Here is an 18,731-nt window from a genome sequence, read left to right as displayed (position 1 = left end):
AGCATAATGCCCTTGGGGTCCATCCATGTTGTTACAGGTGGCAAGATTTCATTCTTTTTTTATGGCTGAATAATACGTGTGTGTGTGTGTGTGTTTTCTTGATCCATTCATCCATCCGTTGACACTTAGAGGTTATTTCCATATCTTGGATATTGCAAATAATGTTACAGAAAACATGCAGTTGTATGTGTCTTTTTGAGTTAGTGTTTTTGTTTTCTTAAGGTAAATACCCAGAAGTGGAACTGCTTGATTTATATAGTAGTTCTATTTTTAACTTTTTGAGGAACTTCCATACTGTTTTCCATAGTGGTTGCTACCAATTTTTATTTCCACTGACAGTGTACAGGGGTTTCCTTTTCTCCATATCCTCACCAACACTTATTATTTACTGTCTTTTTGATAATAGCCATAGAATGTATAAAAGGGTTTTTGAATTGATTCTTTGTGTATTTAGGAAGGTTTAAGGTATCCAGCATATTTTTTTTTTTACAATAATTAAGATCTGTTTTCTCATTCTAATTCAAATAGAACTAACTTTTAGTGGTATACAGAAAAACAAGTCTGATCATCTTAGCAATTTATAAGATGATTTATTCTGTTGTTTTAGATGAGGTCATAATTTGTCTAGCATAGTAATAATAATAACTAACATTTCTTCTTTCTTGTGTTGTCACTACATTTCATATGTGCTATGTATTTAATTCTTACCTGTATTCAGATCTAGGCATATCCTCATTTTACCACATGAGGAAACTAAAGCTTAAAGGTGTTAAAGAATTTGCCAAAGGTCTTGAAACTCTAGAAAGTTGCAGAGCCTGACTTTAAATCAAGATCTGTCTTTCTTCAGAGTCCAGCTAAGCACAAGTGCCATGGAGTGGCTTCCCCAAGTAATTGCAAGTGATGTTAAACTGCTTTAATGGAGAGAGGGTGTGATTATAAAGTAATGAGGCTGAATTGAAAAGTTGCATGCTCATTCTGTTTACTCTGTGTCATCTCTTTTAAGATATATGAGGTTATCATTTTTAAACATCCTAAAAGGCCTCAGGAAATGGCAACCCACTCCAGTATTCTTGCCTGGAGAATCCCATGGGCGGAGGAGCCTGGTGGGCTACAGTTCATGGGGTCGCAAAGAGTCGGACACGACTGAGCTACTTCACTTCACTTCACTTAAAAGGCCTCAGCATAGGGTGAACATTCACAAAAGGATGGTGTCTGTTTATTGATAGATGGGTCTTGTCTTTTCAGTTATCTTTTAAACTAAATAATCATATGGTTCCAAAATTAAATTATATGTTAAGATAGACAATGAAAACTTCAAATCCCATCTCATCAGAACCTACTCTATTCCTCCAACCCACTGCCCAACCCCTGTGGTATCATTTTTATTAGTTTCTTATTTATCCAACCACTGTTTATGCAGATGTAAGCTAAAAGGAAAAAAAATTCCTTTCTTTCAAAAAGCCTTTTCTATAAAGAGAACCTATTTTTCTCTCTCTCTGCTTCTAATTTTAAGTGAGAAAAAAATCTTGTTAACAAAGTTTACTCTTTCTTTAGTAGCTCTCCTCGATGGTTAAGTGCTTTTCCTTTGGTAAGTCTAATAATATATGGCAGTAGGAGTTTCTGTCACAGGTAACTTTTTAAAGTTCCGCACCAGATCACAGTATATTTGAGCATTATGTTGAGGAGAAAAAAAAATCCCACCAAACTGATCAGGCCCTGTGTGTTTTCTGTGTTTTTATCTGATATTTGATTTTGAAGGTACAATAGATAGTGTGGTAGTGTTCATTAAAAAACAAAGCATGATCTTTCTGATAAGTAGTATCCATTTTGGTAAGTCTGGTGGCTAATTTCCTTTTTTCTTATTCATTGTAGTTGAGGCAGTCCCAGTCCTACTGCACAGACACAGAATGTCTTCAGGAATGTAAGTAATGATGGGACAGGAGAAGGCTTGGCGTTGGGGGCACAATTAGAGATCAGAATATGACTGAACATTTGCCAGAAATTATTCTTACAGTTTGCTGTTTAAGGAAATGACTTTCAGTAATGTATCTCCTACTTAAAATGCTTAATTTTTTAAGTTAAAAATGTGTTTTTTGGTCCTGCCACAAAATCAGAACCGGTTCATTGAATAAAATCATAAAACCATAGATACAAAAAAAGGAAAAGAAAAACTTCCAGTAAACCCTCCCAGACCTTTTTTGGGGGGCAAATATGTGAGGAACCGGTCACTTTGGTCTCATTGGATTGAACACTGGGGCTTTAGCACAAACCCCTCACTCTTTCCCTAGCATCTGTCTGCATCCATTGGCAACTTTGAGAGTTTGTGAGCACAGGAAGGGGAGGACATTTTTTGCCAAGGTTTGGAAGCTTTGGGAGCCATTGGAATCATTCCCTTGGCTCTGACATTAGAAGTCTCAAGAGGGTATGGACTGGGGAGGTTTCTCCATGACTTTTGAGGCAGTGGTGATGATAAAGTGAGAATCAGTGTAGGAAGGTGGATCCTGTATGGTGAATGTAGCTGGCGGACTTGGTGGCCGTAATATGAAGCATCTTTTTTCAGGTCAGAAATAACCTGAGGGATACTTTGAGGGGAAATAGTAGCCAAACCAGTCCTGTACCATAATAATTTGACCATAAGAATGGAGGTATGACATTCACAGGATGGTGAAGCTGGCACAATTCAATTCATATATACTTAGAAAAATGGGATCACTTTGTATATGTTGTTTTTCACTACTATACTGTGACTATATCAACATGTATTTACCTTAAAAATATTTAATAAATAATAATTCATTATGAGGATGTACCAGTGTTCAAATAATTCCCTTCTGTTGGAATCTTAGGTTACTAATATATTTTTGCTGTTATAAATAATACTTAAATAAACATCCTTATGTACATTTTAAGACTTTTGACATACTGCCAAATTGCACTTATTAGTAGGCTAGTTGCTTGTACTTCATATCTCTGAAGCTGAGTGCTACTTTATTATATATATGAAGCTAAAGCAAAACTTCCCTGGTGGCTCAGAGGTTAAATTGTCTGCCTGGAATGCAGGAGACCAGGGTTCGATCCCTGGATCAGGAAGATCCCCTGGAGAAGGAAATGGCACCCCACTCCAGTACTCTTGCCTGGAGAGTCCCATGGAGGGAGGAGCCTGTTAGGCTGCAGTCCGTGGGGTTGCAAAGAGTCGGACACGACTGAGCGACTTCAGTTTCAAAGCAGAACACAGCAAGGTGTCATTATAAAGAGGCTTGTTACTACATTATTAATTACTGTTATTACTTTGTGAACTGGGCATCCCATCAAATTCTGTAAATGGAACAACTTAGAGAAGTAGAAGCTAGTACAGTGCCTGGCTCAAAGTGGAAGCTTTGTCAGAAGGTTGTCCTTTGGTGCAGCAGGACAACAACCATATGCCTCTGGGCAAGAAAGTAACGGACAGACATTCCATTAGGTTTGGGGTATGATGGGTGGTGATTGGTCCCCCCACTCCAGGTTTCTTTGCTTTGCCTCTTCAGCAGCATTAACTAACCTACAGTGTTTCCTCTGATAACCAGCTCAGATTTTTGCCTCAGCAGAAAAACTAAAACCTGTTCTTCTTGTTGGAATTAATCTCATGGAACTTCCCATGGGGAAAAAGACATTTGTTGTGTTTGTGGTGTTTGTGACCCTTGAGCCAGCCCCACCTGTAAACCAAATATACTCTTATTTCTATGAGTGAAATTTCACTTCTTTAATCCAGACATAAAAGCAAGACTCTAGAGCTTGAGTATTAATTCAGTTATCTTGGCCAGTTGTCCACCGCCCGCTCCGCTCTCCCCAGTCCTTTTAGCATTTGGTGGAAATCCTTTCTAACAGCCATGTCTTTAAATGGTTTAAGCAGTTGTTTCCTCAGAGTGATATGTAATTATTTTTCTGTGTATGTTAAATCTTCAGCAATGAGCTAATGCTCTTATATAAAGTATATATATTAATCAGGGGTCCCTACAACCCCTCTTCTGTTTCAGTAACTTGTGAGAATGGCTAACAGAATGGAGGAAAATAATTAAATTACTGTTACCAGTTTATTATAAAGATGCAGCAACCACATGGGAGAGATGCGTAGGGCAGGGGACAAGGGGAGGGGTGCAGAGCTTCCCTGTCTTCTTGGGTGCACTGCCCTCCCAGCCGACTCCGTGTGTGCCCTGGCCCAGAAGCTCCGTGAACCCCATCACTCAGGGGGTTTATGGAGGTTCCGTTTCATAGGCGTGAGTGACTAGATCGTTGGCCATCTATATAAGTTTGGAGAAATAACCCCTCAGGATCTGTCAGCTGTTAGACCCTCTCTCTTTTTCATCTTCCTTGTGTCCAACTAAGTTAATAGCATGACTGTGAATATCCCATTTGACCTCTTCCTTGAAATACTTACTTTTTCTTGTAACCAAAGACTTAACCATTGAGTAGAATGGAACACTGTATTTTACTGTACAAAATCCTTTTACATTTTTATGATGTGACATTTTTCTAGACCATAGAGTTCAGTTCAGTTCAGTTCAGTCGCTCAGTCATGTCTGACTCTTTGTTACCCCATGAATCGCAGCATGCCCGGCCTCCCTGTCCATCACCATCTCCTGGAGTTCACTCAGACTCACGTCCATTGAGTCCGTGATGCCATCCAGCCATCTCATTCTCTGTCGTCTCCTTTTCCTCCTGCCCACAATCCCTCCCAGCATCAAAGTCTTTTCCAATGAGTCAACTCTTCCCATGAGGTGGCCAAAGTACTGGAGTTTCAGCTTTAGCATCATTCCCTCCAAAGAAATACCAGGGTTGATCTCCTTCAGAATGGACTGGCTGGATCTCCTTGCAGTCCAAGGGACTCTCAAGAGTCTTCTCCAACACCACAGTTCAAAAGCATCAATTCTTCGGGGCTCAGCCTTCTTCACAGTCCAACTCTCACATCCATACATGACCACAGGAAAAACCATAGCCTTGACTAGATGGACCTTAGTCGGCAAAGTAATGTCTCTGCTTTTGAATATGCTGTCTAGGTTGGTCATAACTTTTCTTCCAAGGAGTAAGCGTCTTTTAATTTCATGGCTGCAGTCACCATCTGCAGTGATTTTGGAGCCCAAAAAAATAAAGTCTGACACTGTTTCCACTGTTTCCCCATCTATTTCCCATGAAGTGATGGGACCAGATGCCATGATCTTCATTTTCTGAATGTTGAGCTTTAAGCCAACTTTTTTACTCTCCCCTTTCACTTTCATCAAGAGGCTTTTTAGTTCCTCTTCACTTTCTGCCATAAGGGTGGTGTCCTCTGCATATCTGAGGTTATTGATATTTCTCCCAGCAATCTTGATTCCAGCTTGTGTTTCTTCCAGTCCAGCGTTTCTCACGATGTCCTCTGCATAGAAGTTAAATAAGCAGGGTGACAATATACAGCCTTGACGTACTCCTTTTCCTATTTGGAACCAGTGTGTTGTTCCATGTCCAGTTCTAACTGTTGCTTCCTGACCTGCATACAGACTTCTCAAGAGGCAGGTCAGGTGGTCTAGTATTCCCATCTCTTTCAGAATTTTCCAGAGTTTATTGTGATCCACACAGTGAAAGGCTTTGGCATAGTCAGTAAAGCAGAAATAGATGTTTTTCTGGAACTCTCTTGCTTTTTCCATGATCCAGCGGATGTTGGCAATTTGATCTCTGGTTCCTCTGCCTTTTCTAAAACCAGCTTGAACATCAGGGAGTAACCGTTCACATATTGCTGAAGCCTGGCTTGGAGAATTTTGAGCATGAGTTTACTAGCATGTGAGATGAGTGCAATTGTGCGATAGTTTGAGCATTCTTTGGCATTGCCTTTCTTTGGCATTGGAATGACAACTGACCTTTTCCAGTCCAGTGGCCACTGCTGAGTTTTCCAAACTTGCTGGCATATTGAGTGCAGCACTTTCACAGCATCATCTTTCAGGATTTGAAACAGCTCAACTGGAATTCCATCACCTCCACTAGCTTTGTTCGTAGTGATGCTTTCTAAGGCCCACTTGACTTCATGTTCCAAGATGTCTGGCTCTAGATGAGTGATCACATCATCATGATTATCTGGGTCGTAAAGATCTTTTTTGTATGGTTCTTCTGTGTATTCTTGCCGCCTCTTTTTAATATCTTCTGCTTCTGTTAGGTCCAGACCATTTCTGTCCTTTATTGAGCCCATCTTTGCATGAAATGTTCCCTTGGTATCTCTAATTTTCTTGAAGAGATCTCTAGTCTTTCCCATTCTGTTGTTTTTGTCTATCTATTTGCATTGATCACTGAAGAAGGCTTTCTTATCTCTTCTTGCTGTTCTTTGGAACTCTGCATTCAGATGCTTATATCTTTCCTTTTCTCCTTTGCTTTTTGCCTCTCTCCTTTTCACAGCTATTTGTAAGGCCTCCCCAGACAGCCATTTGGCTTTTCTGCATTTCTTTTCCATGGGGATGGTCTTGATCCCTGTCAAGGTAAGAGAAACCCAAGTAAGGTGGTAAGTGTTGCAAGAGGGCATCAGAGGGCAGACACACTGAAACCATACTCACAGAAAACTAGTCAATCTAATCACACTAGGACCACAGCCTTGTCTAACTCAATGAAACCAAGCCATGCCTGCGGGGCAACCCAAGATGGGCGGGTCATGGTGGTGAGGCCTGACAGAATGTGGTCCACTGGAGAAGGGAATGGCAAGCCACTTCAGTATTCTTGCCTTGAGAACCCCATGAACAGTATGAAAAGGCAAAATGATAGGATACCAAAAGAGGAACTCCCCAGGTCATTAGGTGCCCAATATGCTACTGGAGATCAGTGGAGAAATAACCCCAGAAAGAATGAAGGGATGGAGCCAAAGCAAAAACAATACCCAGTTGTGGATGTGACTGGTGATAGAAGCAAGATCTGATGCTGTAAAGAGCAATATTGCATAGGAACCTGGAATGTCAGGTCCATGAATCAAGGCAAATTGGAAGTGGTCAAACAAGAGATGGCAAGAGTGAACATTGACATTCTAAGAATCAGTGTACTAAAATGGACTGGAATGGGTGAATTTAACTCAGATGATCATTACATGTACTCCTGCGGGCAGGAATCCCTCAGAAGAAATGGAGTAGCCATCATGGTCAACAAAAGAGTCCAAAATGCAGTACTTGGATGCAATCTCAAAAACGACAGAATGATCTCTGTTCATCTCCAAGGCAAACTATTCAATATCACAGTTATCCAAGTCTATGCCCCAACCAGTAACACTGAAGAAACTGAAGTTGAACAGTGTTTGGGAAGACGTACACAATCTTTTAGAACTAACACCCAAAAAAGATGTCCTTTTCATTATAGGGGACTGGAATGCAAAAATAGGAGGTCAAGAAACACCTGGAGTAACAGGCAAATTTGGCCTTGGAATGCGGAATGAAGCAGGGCAAAGACTAATAGAGTTTTGCCAAGAAAATGCACTGGTCATAGCAAACACCCTCTTCCAACAACACAAGAGAAGACTCTACACATGGACATCACCAGATGGTCAACACCGAAATCAGATTGATTATATTCTTTGCAGCCAAAGATGGAGAAGCTCTATACAGTCAACAAAAACAAGACCAGAAGCTGACTGTGGTTCAGATCATGAACTCCTTATTGCCAAATTCAGACTTAAATTGAAGAAAGTAGGGAATACTGCTAGACCATTCAGGTATGACCTAAATCAAATCCCTTATGATTATACAGTGGAAGTGAGAAATAGATTTAAGGGTCTAGATCTGATAGATAGAGTGCCTGATGAACTATGGAATGAGGTACGTGACATTGTACAGGAGACCACAGAGTAAAAGGTATTTATCCTCTTAAGGCAAATAATTCCTAGGCAGTAAAGGGAACAGGTTTTATATCCCTCATGAGATTGTACTTCTTTAATACTCAGATTATTTGGCACTATATTAATGTTTAGAATATTTACTGCCAAAAGTTACCACAATAAAAACCACTGTGGCCAGATCATGTAAAGGCTCTTGCACTTCTCCCTGTTGACTTTACAACAGCTGCTCCTGATATTTGTTGGCTGCCTGCAGTGCCAGGGAGTTTGAGTAGCTTATATGTTCTGAGACTTCATGAAGAAACCTAAGTCAGTTCAAATATGCGGTATCTCTAATCCAAAATACATGGTTCAGAACTCAAACAGTTCATTAGTGTATAGTGAAAAGATGATTTCCTGCTCATATTCTCCCATCTATCCAGGTCCTATCTTTGGGTATTATTGGCCTTCTGTGTATCTTTCCACAATTTGTTTATGCATATACAGGCAAATATTTATTATTTGCCACCTCCCTTTCTTAGTACACACTGTTTTTCACCTGTTTTTTCCCCTCTGTCAAGAAATAGCTTGTCGCTTGTCTCATGTAAACGTCCCTCACCATTGTGTTACAGCTTCACCCCAACCCCCACATCCCATAATTTCTTATTTGAATGCTCTTGGCAAACATTTAGGTCTGTTTTCAGTTTTTTGTTAATAACCCTGCAGAGTATGTCTATGTAAAGTACCTTCTAGAGCCAGTCTTAAGTTTGTGCTACTGCTGTAAACAAGAAAAATACTGTGATCATCGGTTCGACTGTCCTGGTTCAGCTATTGCTGATATGGGCCTTAAGTTATTGGAGAATGAGAGAATGCTCTTATCAAACCTAGAAAGTCGGGAAAACTGTAGACTTTTTAAGTAGAGAATTCTGCATATTACTGCCCTGCAGAAACTTTCGAGGCACACTTAGCTTTTTCTTCCTCCTCCTCCCATCACCGTTTCAGGCTTTTGCCAAGTGTTGTGCTTCTTTCGTCTTGTTGCCATTTATATCTGACCCTTTTTCATTCTCACTTCACCATCTTATCCAGTCCGGTCATTCACACCAGGATCTTTCTGCACGTAGTCTTTTCTGTGCTCAGTTGCTAAGTCATGTCCACCTCTTATGTGACTCCATAGACTGTAGCCAGCCAGGCTCCTCTGTCCATGGGATTTTCCAGGCCAGAATACTGTAGCGGGTTGCCATTTCCTTATCTGGGAGATCTTCCCAAACCAGGGATAGAACCCATGGTTCCTGCCTCATGTCCTGCATTGCTAGCAGATTCTTTATCGCTGAGCCACCAGGGAAGCTTAATTTGATCCTAAAGCTGATCAGCTAGAGCACAGATCAGTAGTGGCTGATGTTTATCGAATACTTATTGTGTTCCAGGTACTGTGCTACTTTTCATGTACTGATCATTTCCGTCTTCACAACTATTCTATGAGATGATAGTAATATTTCCATTTCACAGGTAAAAAAAATCGAGGCACAGAGATTATTTATTTAAGAGGTGGTAAAGTCAAACAGCTATGAGATAGTCTCATTTTTAAAAAGTTAATGAATTAATTAGGAGACGTAGGAAACCATTGTTTCAAACTAGAAATGCTACCCTAGTCTAGAGAGCTAAGGAAAGAATAGGCAGAGAAAATGGAGCTTTTTTTTCACCAGATGAGAGTGGGTTGTAGGATGTTGTTGAATGAGTTAAATGAGATCATGCCAGACAGGGAAAAATAATGAGTCCACAGAATGACTGAGTTTGTGAAGTTGGTGAATGGCAGCCAAACTAGCAATGAACTATTGCATCAGATTCACTTGGAAAGCTTTAAAAATATTGTTGGTTCCTGACCCCACCCCGGAGGCGCTCGTGAATTAGATGATATGAGGCAGGGCCTTAGAAATGGTGGCGTTGATGTTGTCACAGGCTATTCTGTTGGGCATGCAAGTCAGGGATCCACTGGATAAAGGAGGAAGAAGGAATGAGGTTGACTAGAGCAGAGGATGGTTTTTCTGAGAAATGGTAAGAGGTAACATTGATGAGTAAGGCCACGTCTTATGAGGAAAGGCCAGGCTGAAGAGTTCAGAGTCGAAGCAGTAGACAGTGGTGAGTGAGTCTCTGGGTTAGTCAGCAGACGTGTGTGAAGAGCAGTGATGTAAGCAGGCTTTTTCGGCAGCAGTGTGCAGGAAGGAGAGGCTGCGGTGGGAACCAAGCTAGGAGACAGCACCGGGGAACTAGGAGTCGTGTTAGCACCATGGGAGTCTCACACAGAGTGAGCATTTTACCACGTTTGCTTTGTCTAGAACTAGGCCTTAGTAAATTTGGGATCTGAGGTTTAACTATCTGAAACTTCACAGTCCTTTACTTGTGAAGAGCATCAAAAAGCAAGGGACCCATTTTCCACACTGAATTGGCATTGGGCTTACACTTCAGGTCTAACTAATGTAGCATTTTAGTTCTGAGTGGTACACTATATGAAGTGATCATATATAGACAACACAGTTCTCTTTCTTTGACTACCTTTATATACTCTAACAGCTAGTTGTAAGTTTATCAAAAATCCTTTTAAAAACTGTATTTGCCAATTTTACTACCCACAGGAGTAATAATTTTCAGGGGCCTGTCTTCTTTGTGATACTGTCAGAGATTATGACATAGCGAAGAGGTTAAGAGCACAGACCCTGGAATGAGACCACTGTATTTAAACCCCAGCTTTGCCACATGCCGACTGTATGACATTGGGATTTAACCCCCCATTCCCCAGTTTCCTCATCTATAAAATCAAAGATATTATATACCTGCCATAAAATAAGATTGCTAAGGAATTCCCTGGAGGTCCAGTAGTTAGGACTCAGCACTTTCACTGCTGATGTCCTGCGTTCCATCCCTGTTCTGGGAAGCTGGGAACTAAGATCCCACAGGTCTCCAGGTGCAGCCAAAATAAAAATAAAAAGATTGTTAAAAGGGATTAAGAGAGAGAATGCCTGGTTCAAAGTAGCCGCTCAACTTTTACCTATGATTCAGTAATAAAAGTAATAGATAATATTTTGCTTTTAAAAAAAATCAGTCTTGGAGCAGCTTAAAGGATAGAATTAGAGGAGTCAAGAGTAAGTATGAGGAGGTTGGTTAAGAGGCCATTGCAGTAGACCAGACAAGAAGCTTGAACAAGTGTGGGTGTGGAGCTGAAAGTGGACAGATTTGAGTGGTATTTAAAATCTAAAATTGACAATAACCACCTATAGATACTATTTTCTCTAGAAATCTGATCTAGAATTTTCATTTCTGACACTTTGAGTTCTCTAATACACATTTCATTTATTATAAATTTGTTAAGCTCGTTCCATGAGCCAGGTACTTGTTATTCTGAAATAAATAAGATATGGCTGCCTTGAGGAGCTGATACCTACACAGACACCTGATTTTTTTTTCTTCTGGATAAATGCATAGACTTTGAAATAACTAGATCTTAATCCATATTCTTTTTCCAAAAAAAGGCCAAATTAATCTCTTTGTTTGAAAATGTCATTAAAGGGATCTTTAATTCATATATGTACAACTTAGATGTCCCCTTTTCCTTAAATTATTTTTTTTCCAGGCTGCTTCTGTGATTAAAATGTATAATCCTCTCTCCCCTAGCATGGCTTTCCTGTATATCAGGTGGTCTTAACCTGGGTTCTGCAGATCTCAGTATAGCTATGAATTGCCATGAATCTTTTGCAATTATTAATATATACAAAATTGTTGAATGTGTATACATGGACTCTTACAGTGGAAAGAGTCTTTTCTTTATCAAATTCTCAAAGGATTCTATTACCACACTACTATACTATTAAAAATCTTTATTTAATAGGCTCTGGCTTATGACTATTTTATACCATTTACCATTTAGATTTTCTCACAGGAGGAAACAGAAATTGAAGATGTGATATTTAATAATTCTTAAAAGTATTAATAGTTTTTATATTAATACAATTTTGAAGTTATTTAAACACTAGAGTTTGTTTTTACATTTACTAACAACATGGTAATTATTCAACAGTTTTTTTGTTGTTGCAAATACATTTTCTGTTTGTCTTTAGTGCCAGGACCCTCTAGTGATAATGGCATCAGTATTACCATGATCTTGATGGCCTGGATGGTTATTGCAGTGATCTTGTTTCTGTTGAGACCTCCTAATCTAAGAGGATCCAACCTAACTGGAAAACCAGCCAGTCCTCATAACGTAAGTATTGTGGATTAGAGATCTTTTGGGGTGGGGGGATGGGTGTAGCCTGGGAAAGGGGTGGAGTTGTTTTGACTGAAATATCTAAATTACCAAAAGAAAGATTTAGCTCATAGAGTAAATTAAATTCTTCCCGTGTAGTTCCAGTAAGTCTTGCAATCCCAAATGGCTTAGTTTTCATGGAGTTACACATAGAGAAGTACAGACCAGTAGCCCCCACATCATTTTAGGATAAATTTCAATGTTTACTCACACGAGAAACATAAAAAGTGGTCCAGTTCATAAGAGTCCAGTGATAGTTCTCCAATCTCAGTCCTCCAGTTTCTAGGTCTGTCCACCTCACAGTTGATCCCTTTGCCTCTCATGTCCCAAGGTTCCTAGATACTCTTACTAGCTACAGTTCAAATGTCCCTACTTGTGTGTGTACACACACACACACACACACATTCACATGTACACACACACACACACACACACACATTCTCTTACTCACTTTCTCTCTCTCCATTTTCTCCCCTCCTGTCCTAGATGTCAAATATAGCAGAGACACGGAGCCCGTCTGGCTCAACCTGCTTTCCCATCCTATTTCTCTCAAATTCATTCTGACAGTTCTGCATCACAATAGATCAGCTGAGCTGGCAAAAGTAGTGGTAGGAATCATTTGTGTTGATGAATCTTGATAGTCACGATTATAACAATTTTTAGAACCTAAATGAAAAATATGATAAAGTGACCCAACGGAGAGTTTTTGATCAACGTCTTTAAAAGAGGCCTCCATTAAAGGATTCTTTTTAAGTGTTTTCAGAGCCAATATTTATACTTTTTTTCTTTCTCATTTGATTTGGATATTATCTCTTTAAAGCTGTTTCCACGGTGGCTTCACTTGTTGGACACCAAATTATCCCACTAGTTGCCTTCTTCAGCCTAAAATAATTGCTTCTTTCCCCCAATCTTGTGTTGCTAATATTAAAAAGAAATTTAACTAGACCAGTTGCTTATATAGGAGAAAGCAAATATGCAATGTTAATTGGTCAGCGCTTTGGGGCTGGAACATTTAGATATGTAGCATGCTGACTTTAGTTAAGAAAGAAGCCATCATTAGCACTATATGAAATGCCTTTTTTTTAGGTTTTCTTCGAGAGGAGTATATCCATAAAACAGCTTGTATGTTGTCTTGATAAAGTGCTTTCTCTCCCTAGCCTTTTTTCTTTCTGTGTACAGTTTTGTTACTTTCATATCAAAGAGCAACATCCTCAATGTTTGGCGCTAAATTAGAAGCCATTTAAAAGTGACAGAAATGCAAGATTACCATCATTGTAGACCAGCAGTTCTAGGAATGGTAGTCCCACAGCTCTAGGAATAAGCATGAAGACATACTGACCAATTCCGAGCAGAAAAATTGAATATCATCTGGGGTTTCATATAGCATATCAGAGTAGTAAATAAGTGGAGTCTTCCTAAAGATTCCTAAAAGCTATGCTCTTTCCTTTACAGTTCAGATGCTTTCTAGTACAAGTAACAAAAATCATTTCAGCCTGGTTTAAGTAATTGGCTTTATTGGTGTACACATCAAAAAATCCAGAGGGAGGGTCAGTGTTTAGAAAGTTTTAACAGTTCATTAGAGACCTAGTTTCTTTCCTCAGACCATTATTTATTCCAAGGTAGGCTCCCTTTCTGTCCCCTGTAGGGCAGCTACCAGTAGCAGCTGGAGCCACCTATTTCCTCACTGTTCTGTAGAAATACAAGTCTTTAGCTTCATTTTAATTGTACTGTACTCAGTCACCTTATTAGCAAGAAGGATGAGACTACCTTAATTGGTTTAAATATCACCTCTGGAGCTGTCAAGGAGAGCACTTTCAGCTAAGTCAGTATCATTGTTAAACAAAATTTTCTTTTCTTCCATACTACAAAGAAGAAAGAGACAAATGTTGGTGAATCACAGTGCTGTCTTGTGCAGAAACATAGGAGAAGTCCAAATAAGTATATGATTTAGGATGGGAAGCTGAGGGCCATTGCTGCTCAGTTCTTACTGTATGTGTTAGATTGGTTGTACTGGGGAATTTAAGAAGTCAATTTCATAATTTCTCTCTCTCTGATGTCAGGGACAAGATCCACCAGCCCCTCCTGTGGACTAACTTTGTGGATATGGGAAGTGAAAATAGTTTAACACCTTGCACGACCAAATGAACGAAGATGACCAGAGTACTCTTAACCCCATTAGAACTGTTTTTTCTTTTGCATCTGCAGTATGGGATAGTATTGTTTTCATGAGCTTCTAGAAATTTCACTTGCGAGCTTATTTTTGCTTCCTGTGTCATCACCTTTCCTATATTTGAGTAAATGATTACATGAAAAAGTTACATGGGGCTTTTTTGGTTATCCTAAACTTAAACATTCCATTCGTTCTGTTTGTAACTGTGATCATAATTTTTGTGGTAATTTCTGGCCTGATAGAAGGAAATTTGAGATCTCTACATTTAAATATTTTAAGTACTTTCAATGGGTTTAAAAAAATTTTTTTTAATAAGGTATTTATAAAGTTATTTGGGATTACCTGAGATTGTATGAAAGAAAATTAGAACCACACTGTATTTATATTTACCTTGGTAGTTTATTTGTGGATGGCAGTTTTCTCTAGTTCTTAGGACTGTGACAACTTTTGGAATATTTTACAAGTTACAGCTGAAATCTGTATCATCCACTACAGATGATTTATGTGGCTAAGAAAAGGAGAAAATAAATGGGATAACTGTTTACTAAGTTTCTATTCCCATAAAATGTCTAATATTAAGAAAACTTTAAATAAACATGACTTAAATGGTGGATGATTTACAGTCCATTATATGAAATTTGTAAGCCTCTGCACACTAGCCTTATTACACAGTTCATGAAAGGAGGAAAAAATTTAATTCTTTCTACCTTTGCCAGGTATAATCTATACAGTAATAATTTAAGCTATAACTTATTTTTAAAGTGGGTGCCTCTCAGGAAACTGCTTTTGTGTTGTAAACTTCCCTGTTAAATGAAACGATCTTAAAGCTGTCTTAGGGGCCTGTTTGGTTACTGACATTTGAATGCTTTCACTTACTCTTTTTTTTTTTTTTTGGAAGAAAAAATTTAGAGTCTTGTTATCTTTCTGACTTTAAAAAATATTTAATGAATTCTTGGTTTACTCCAAGGGAAAAGGAGGAAAATGAGAAACAATCAAGGATATTTTTTCTCAACCTCTGTTTCATTCTTGTTTGGTAATAGGATGGATTGGGGTGGGGAAGGGCACTAATATAAGGAAAAATTTGAAATATATAAAAATGTAAAAGGTTTCATTTGTTTTTGTTCAGTTTGAAAGAAAATGAATACAAATGGCATAAAAAGTCTGTATGACCTGTGTGGTTATAGAATTTTTTTCTAACAAATGATTGCAGATGATTTATGGGGGCTAGAAGATATTTTGCTGTCAATGTAAGGATGCTCCCCCTCCCAGATCAGTTTAGCTTTTCACTGTATAGATCTAAGAAATACTTGTATGAATTGAATAAACTTCTCTATATTATTGTACTGTTTAATAGAGTCTCTGATACAATTACATGACACTTGTAGGCTATTTTTCTCCTTTATTATGATTCTGTTCTAGGCTATAAACACTGTAAGGGCTTCATTTCATTATATAATCTGATATCGAATGCTTGCATTCCTCCTGTGCATCTTGGCTTTGTGCTCAACTTTTCTTGAAATAAAATAACCTACTGTTAATTACTTGTGTTAATCAAGGGGTGTCATAACACAGGTAAGTCAAATCTTGGGTAAAAGAACACCATAGATTTAAGGTTTTTCCTCTTAATATGGCCTATTAAAAGCCTTCTCAGCTTCATAGCTTTTAAAGCAGAAAGGGCAGGAATGGCCTAAGATGGAGCTGAATCCCTGTAATCATTTCTTTTTCTGCCCTTGCCCCTGAACTTTGAAGGCTAGCACATATCTCGTAACGGTCTGCTGTTTAAGCTGCTAGAAAGCTAGTCTCTGGAAGAGATAGTGATGTGTCACTGAATCTGTGGTTCACAAAGAACTAAGAATTGACTTTGGGAAATTCACTGGTGGTCCAGTGATTAGGACTCCATACTTTCACTGCCGAGGGCCCAGGTTCAATTCCTGATCAGGGAACTAAGACCCTGTAAGCCACATGGAGTGGCAAAACAAACAAAAAAGAATTGACTTTGGTTGAAGGAAGTGGCTGTGACCTGGAAACAATATCTAATATTAGCTAGAGACCTGGAAATCTGGGTTCTTATTCCTAGTTATTCATTTCTGTCACATATACTTATTTGACATTACATTAGAATATTAACCATTTCCTATATGGACCGTCTATTTAATTAATAACAAAAGTTCTTAGTGAAGTATTTAGTCTTGGTTTTTCTGCTTGTACAATTTCTCTGCCCTCCCAACAAAGACAGTATGCGGTAGCACATAAAGTATTCCTTTTAACCTAATTAGTAATTTATACTATTCTGTTTTATCCCTAAAGCTTCTACATGTGGCCTTTTTATTGAGCACACTCTTAGTCATTATTTGGCTTGTAAACATTCACCTAAATTATGGCTACAATAATTTTTAAATAGTCTGGAAAAAAGCTTCACATTTTAATCACTTTTGGCTCTTAAACAGCCCACAAATGCCATTAATAGTTTATTTTGTTTTAGAGTTATTTAATGTTATTTTATGCAAAATAATGTTTTGTTCTGTTTTGCTTTCCACATGGAAAAAACATTAGAACTGTGTATAGTAAAAGATTTTATGATGTATCTATCCAAACACTATCCCATGTTCAATAAGTCATATTTTAATTTTAAACTACTTGGAGAGAGTTTCTAAAGTAACTATTAACTACAGCTATTCAGTGGTTACTTTTAGTGTCTTTGTGATATGCGATGTTAAAGTGTTTATAAATTATCTATATCTTATATTTTCAAAGGAACCTCAGAAGTCTCACACCCTGAATCAAAGTCTGTCAATGAATAAGTGCTAAAATTTGACCAGCTCAGCTTAAGACACAAAACAGCAACTTGAAGGAGAAATTGAGAGAGTATAATTTAATGGATGAAATTTTTGTTGTTGCAATAGTAGGTTTAGTCCTAACTTGATAACATTTCTAAATGAAAAGTCCTATGTATTTGTTACTGTGTCTGATGATTACTTTGTTAAAAGCAAAAGTGGTCATGTGATGTACCAAATGTTAACTGCTGTTTTTAAATGTTTAAATCATGCCAAACAAATCATGTCTGTGCCATCCAGGGTTTATTGTAATCTTTTACTGAGTACTTGGACTGGGAAAAAGGGCTTGTACTATGCACTTTTTATTAATGAATAAATAGGAAACATTAGTAACACTCACTGCTTTCTGTTTGGTTTTTGTGGGAAGAGAAGCGAGCATCTTTTGCCTAGTAAAATGTTAAAGTCCTTTATTAAACAGTTTTTTTTTGGTAAGATTTTTTTACCCTTAACTAAGACATTCCTAAGCAAGAAGAACTTTGAGTTATACGAAGAATATTTATGTAATAGCAATCTGGGGCCAGTATTCAGAAGGATTCTAAGAATCTCTAGGAAATTAGGTTGTAATTACGTTTCTTTTGTTATTTCTTCCTAGAATACAGGTCCAGTAGACAGACATTTGCTATCCAATAGTGTTAATTATATGAGCAGATATATGTTACCCAAAAGGAGCTAGACATGTAACTGTTCTGAAAACACACAAAAGTGAACATTTGCTTTTGCTCTGTGACCTGGAATGCATCCAGATACTAAAGATCACAGAAGCAAGTAAGTGTTCATTGACAGATGCACAGATAACGATATGGTATACATGGAATAGAATATTATTCAGCCATTAAAAAAAAGGAATCTTGCCATTTGTGACATGAATGAATCTAGAGGATATTTTATGCTAAGTGAAGTGGGTCAGAAAGACCAATATCATATTACTTCACTGATATGTGAAATATTAAGAAAAAAGTGAAAACAGACAGATACACAGAACAAATGGGTGGTCGCCAGAAGGGAGAGAGCAGGGTGGAAGGTGGTATGGGGAAGCAGGGGAGGACAAAATAGGTGAAGGAAATTAACAGGCACAAACCTCCAGTTATAAATAAGTCACAGGGATGTAATATACAGCATAGGGACTATGGTCAATAATAGTCTAATTAAACTTTGAGAACAGATGGTTACTAGACTTGTGATGATTTCATGTACATAAATGTCAAATCATTACATAGTATACCTGAAACTAACATAATGCTTTATGTCAACTATATTTCAACTTAAGAAATCCCAGGACTGGGACCTGGATATATATTTAGAGCTCTGGTTGAGAGAGGAACCTACAAAATAGACTGAGAAGGGGTATCATGTGAAAGAAGAAGAAAACCATATGAATGTAGTCTTGGAAGCCTGAAAAGAAAGCAAATCTCTAAAGGGAGGAGGGCTCAGTGGCATTCAGTTCTAGAGAAAAAACATGGAGGTGGAGAGTTGAATATTTTGACAAAGGATTCGTAGTGAACTTGAGAAAAGGTGTTTTGTTGGAGTAATGATGCAAACCCAGCTTGGAGTAGTTAAGGGAAGAAATTAGGGTAAGGAAGAAGAGACAAGTACAAGTGACTCTTTGGAGGGGGTTTACAGTGATTGGGAGCAGAGAAATGGAGT

At 38.3% G+C, this 18,731-nt stretch overlaps 1 protein-coding gene across 1 annotated transcript in view; it reads left to right on the top strand.

The window, feature by feature from the left end:
• SMIM14 (small integral membrane protein 14) overlaps nucleotides 1–17,426 on the top strand; it is a 68,401-nt gene extending 50,975 nt beyond the window's left edge. Inside the window, exons 3-5 of the mRNA XM_040238048.1 lie at nucleotides 1,873–1,921; nucleotides 11,899–12,041; nucleotides 14,144–17,426. Coding sequence (XP_040093982.1) covers nucleotides 1,873–1,921; nucleotides 11,899–12,041; nucleotides 14,144–14,176 — 225 coding nt within the window. The 3' untranslated portion in view covers nucleotides 14,177–17,426. The remainder of the gene's footprint in view (nucleotides 1–1,872; nucleotides 1,922–11,898; nucleotides 12,042–14,143) is intronic.
• Nucleotides 17,427–18,731: the final 1,305 nt, after the last annotated feature.

Source organism: Oryx dammah, unplaced genomic scaffold (genome assembly GCF_014754425.2).
Source record: "Oryx dammah isolate SB20612 unplaced genomic scaffold, SCBI_Odam_1.1 HiC_scaffold_3, whole genome shotgun sequence".
Taxonomy (NCBI): domain Eukaryota; kingdom Metazoa; phylum Chordata; class Mammalia; order Artiodactyla; family Bovidae; genus Oryx; species Oryx dammah.
This window is presented reverse-complemented; position numbering and strand designations above follow the sequence as displayed.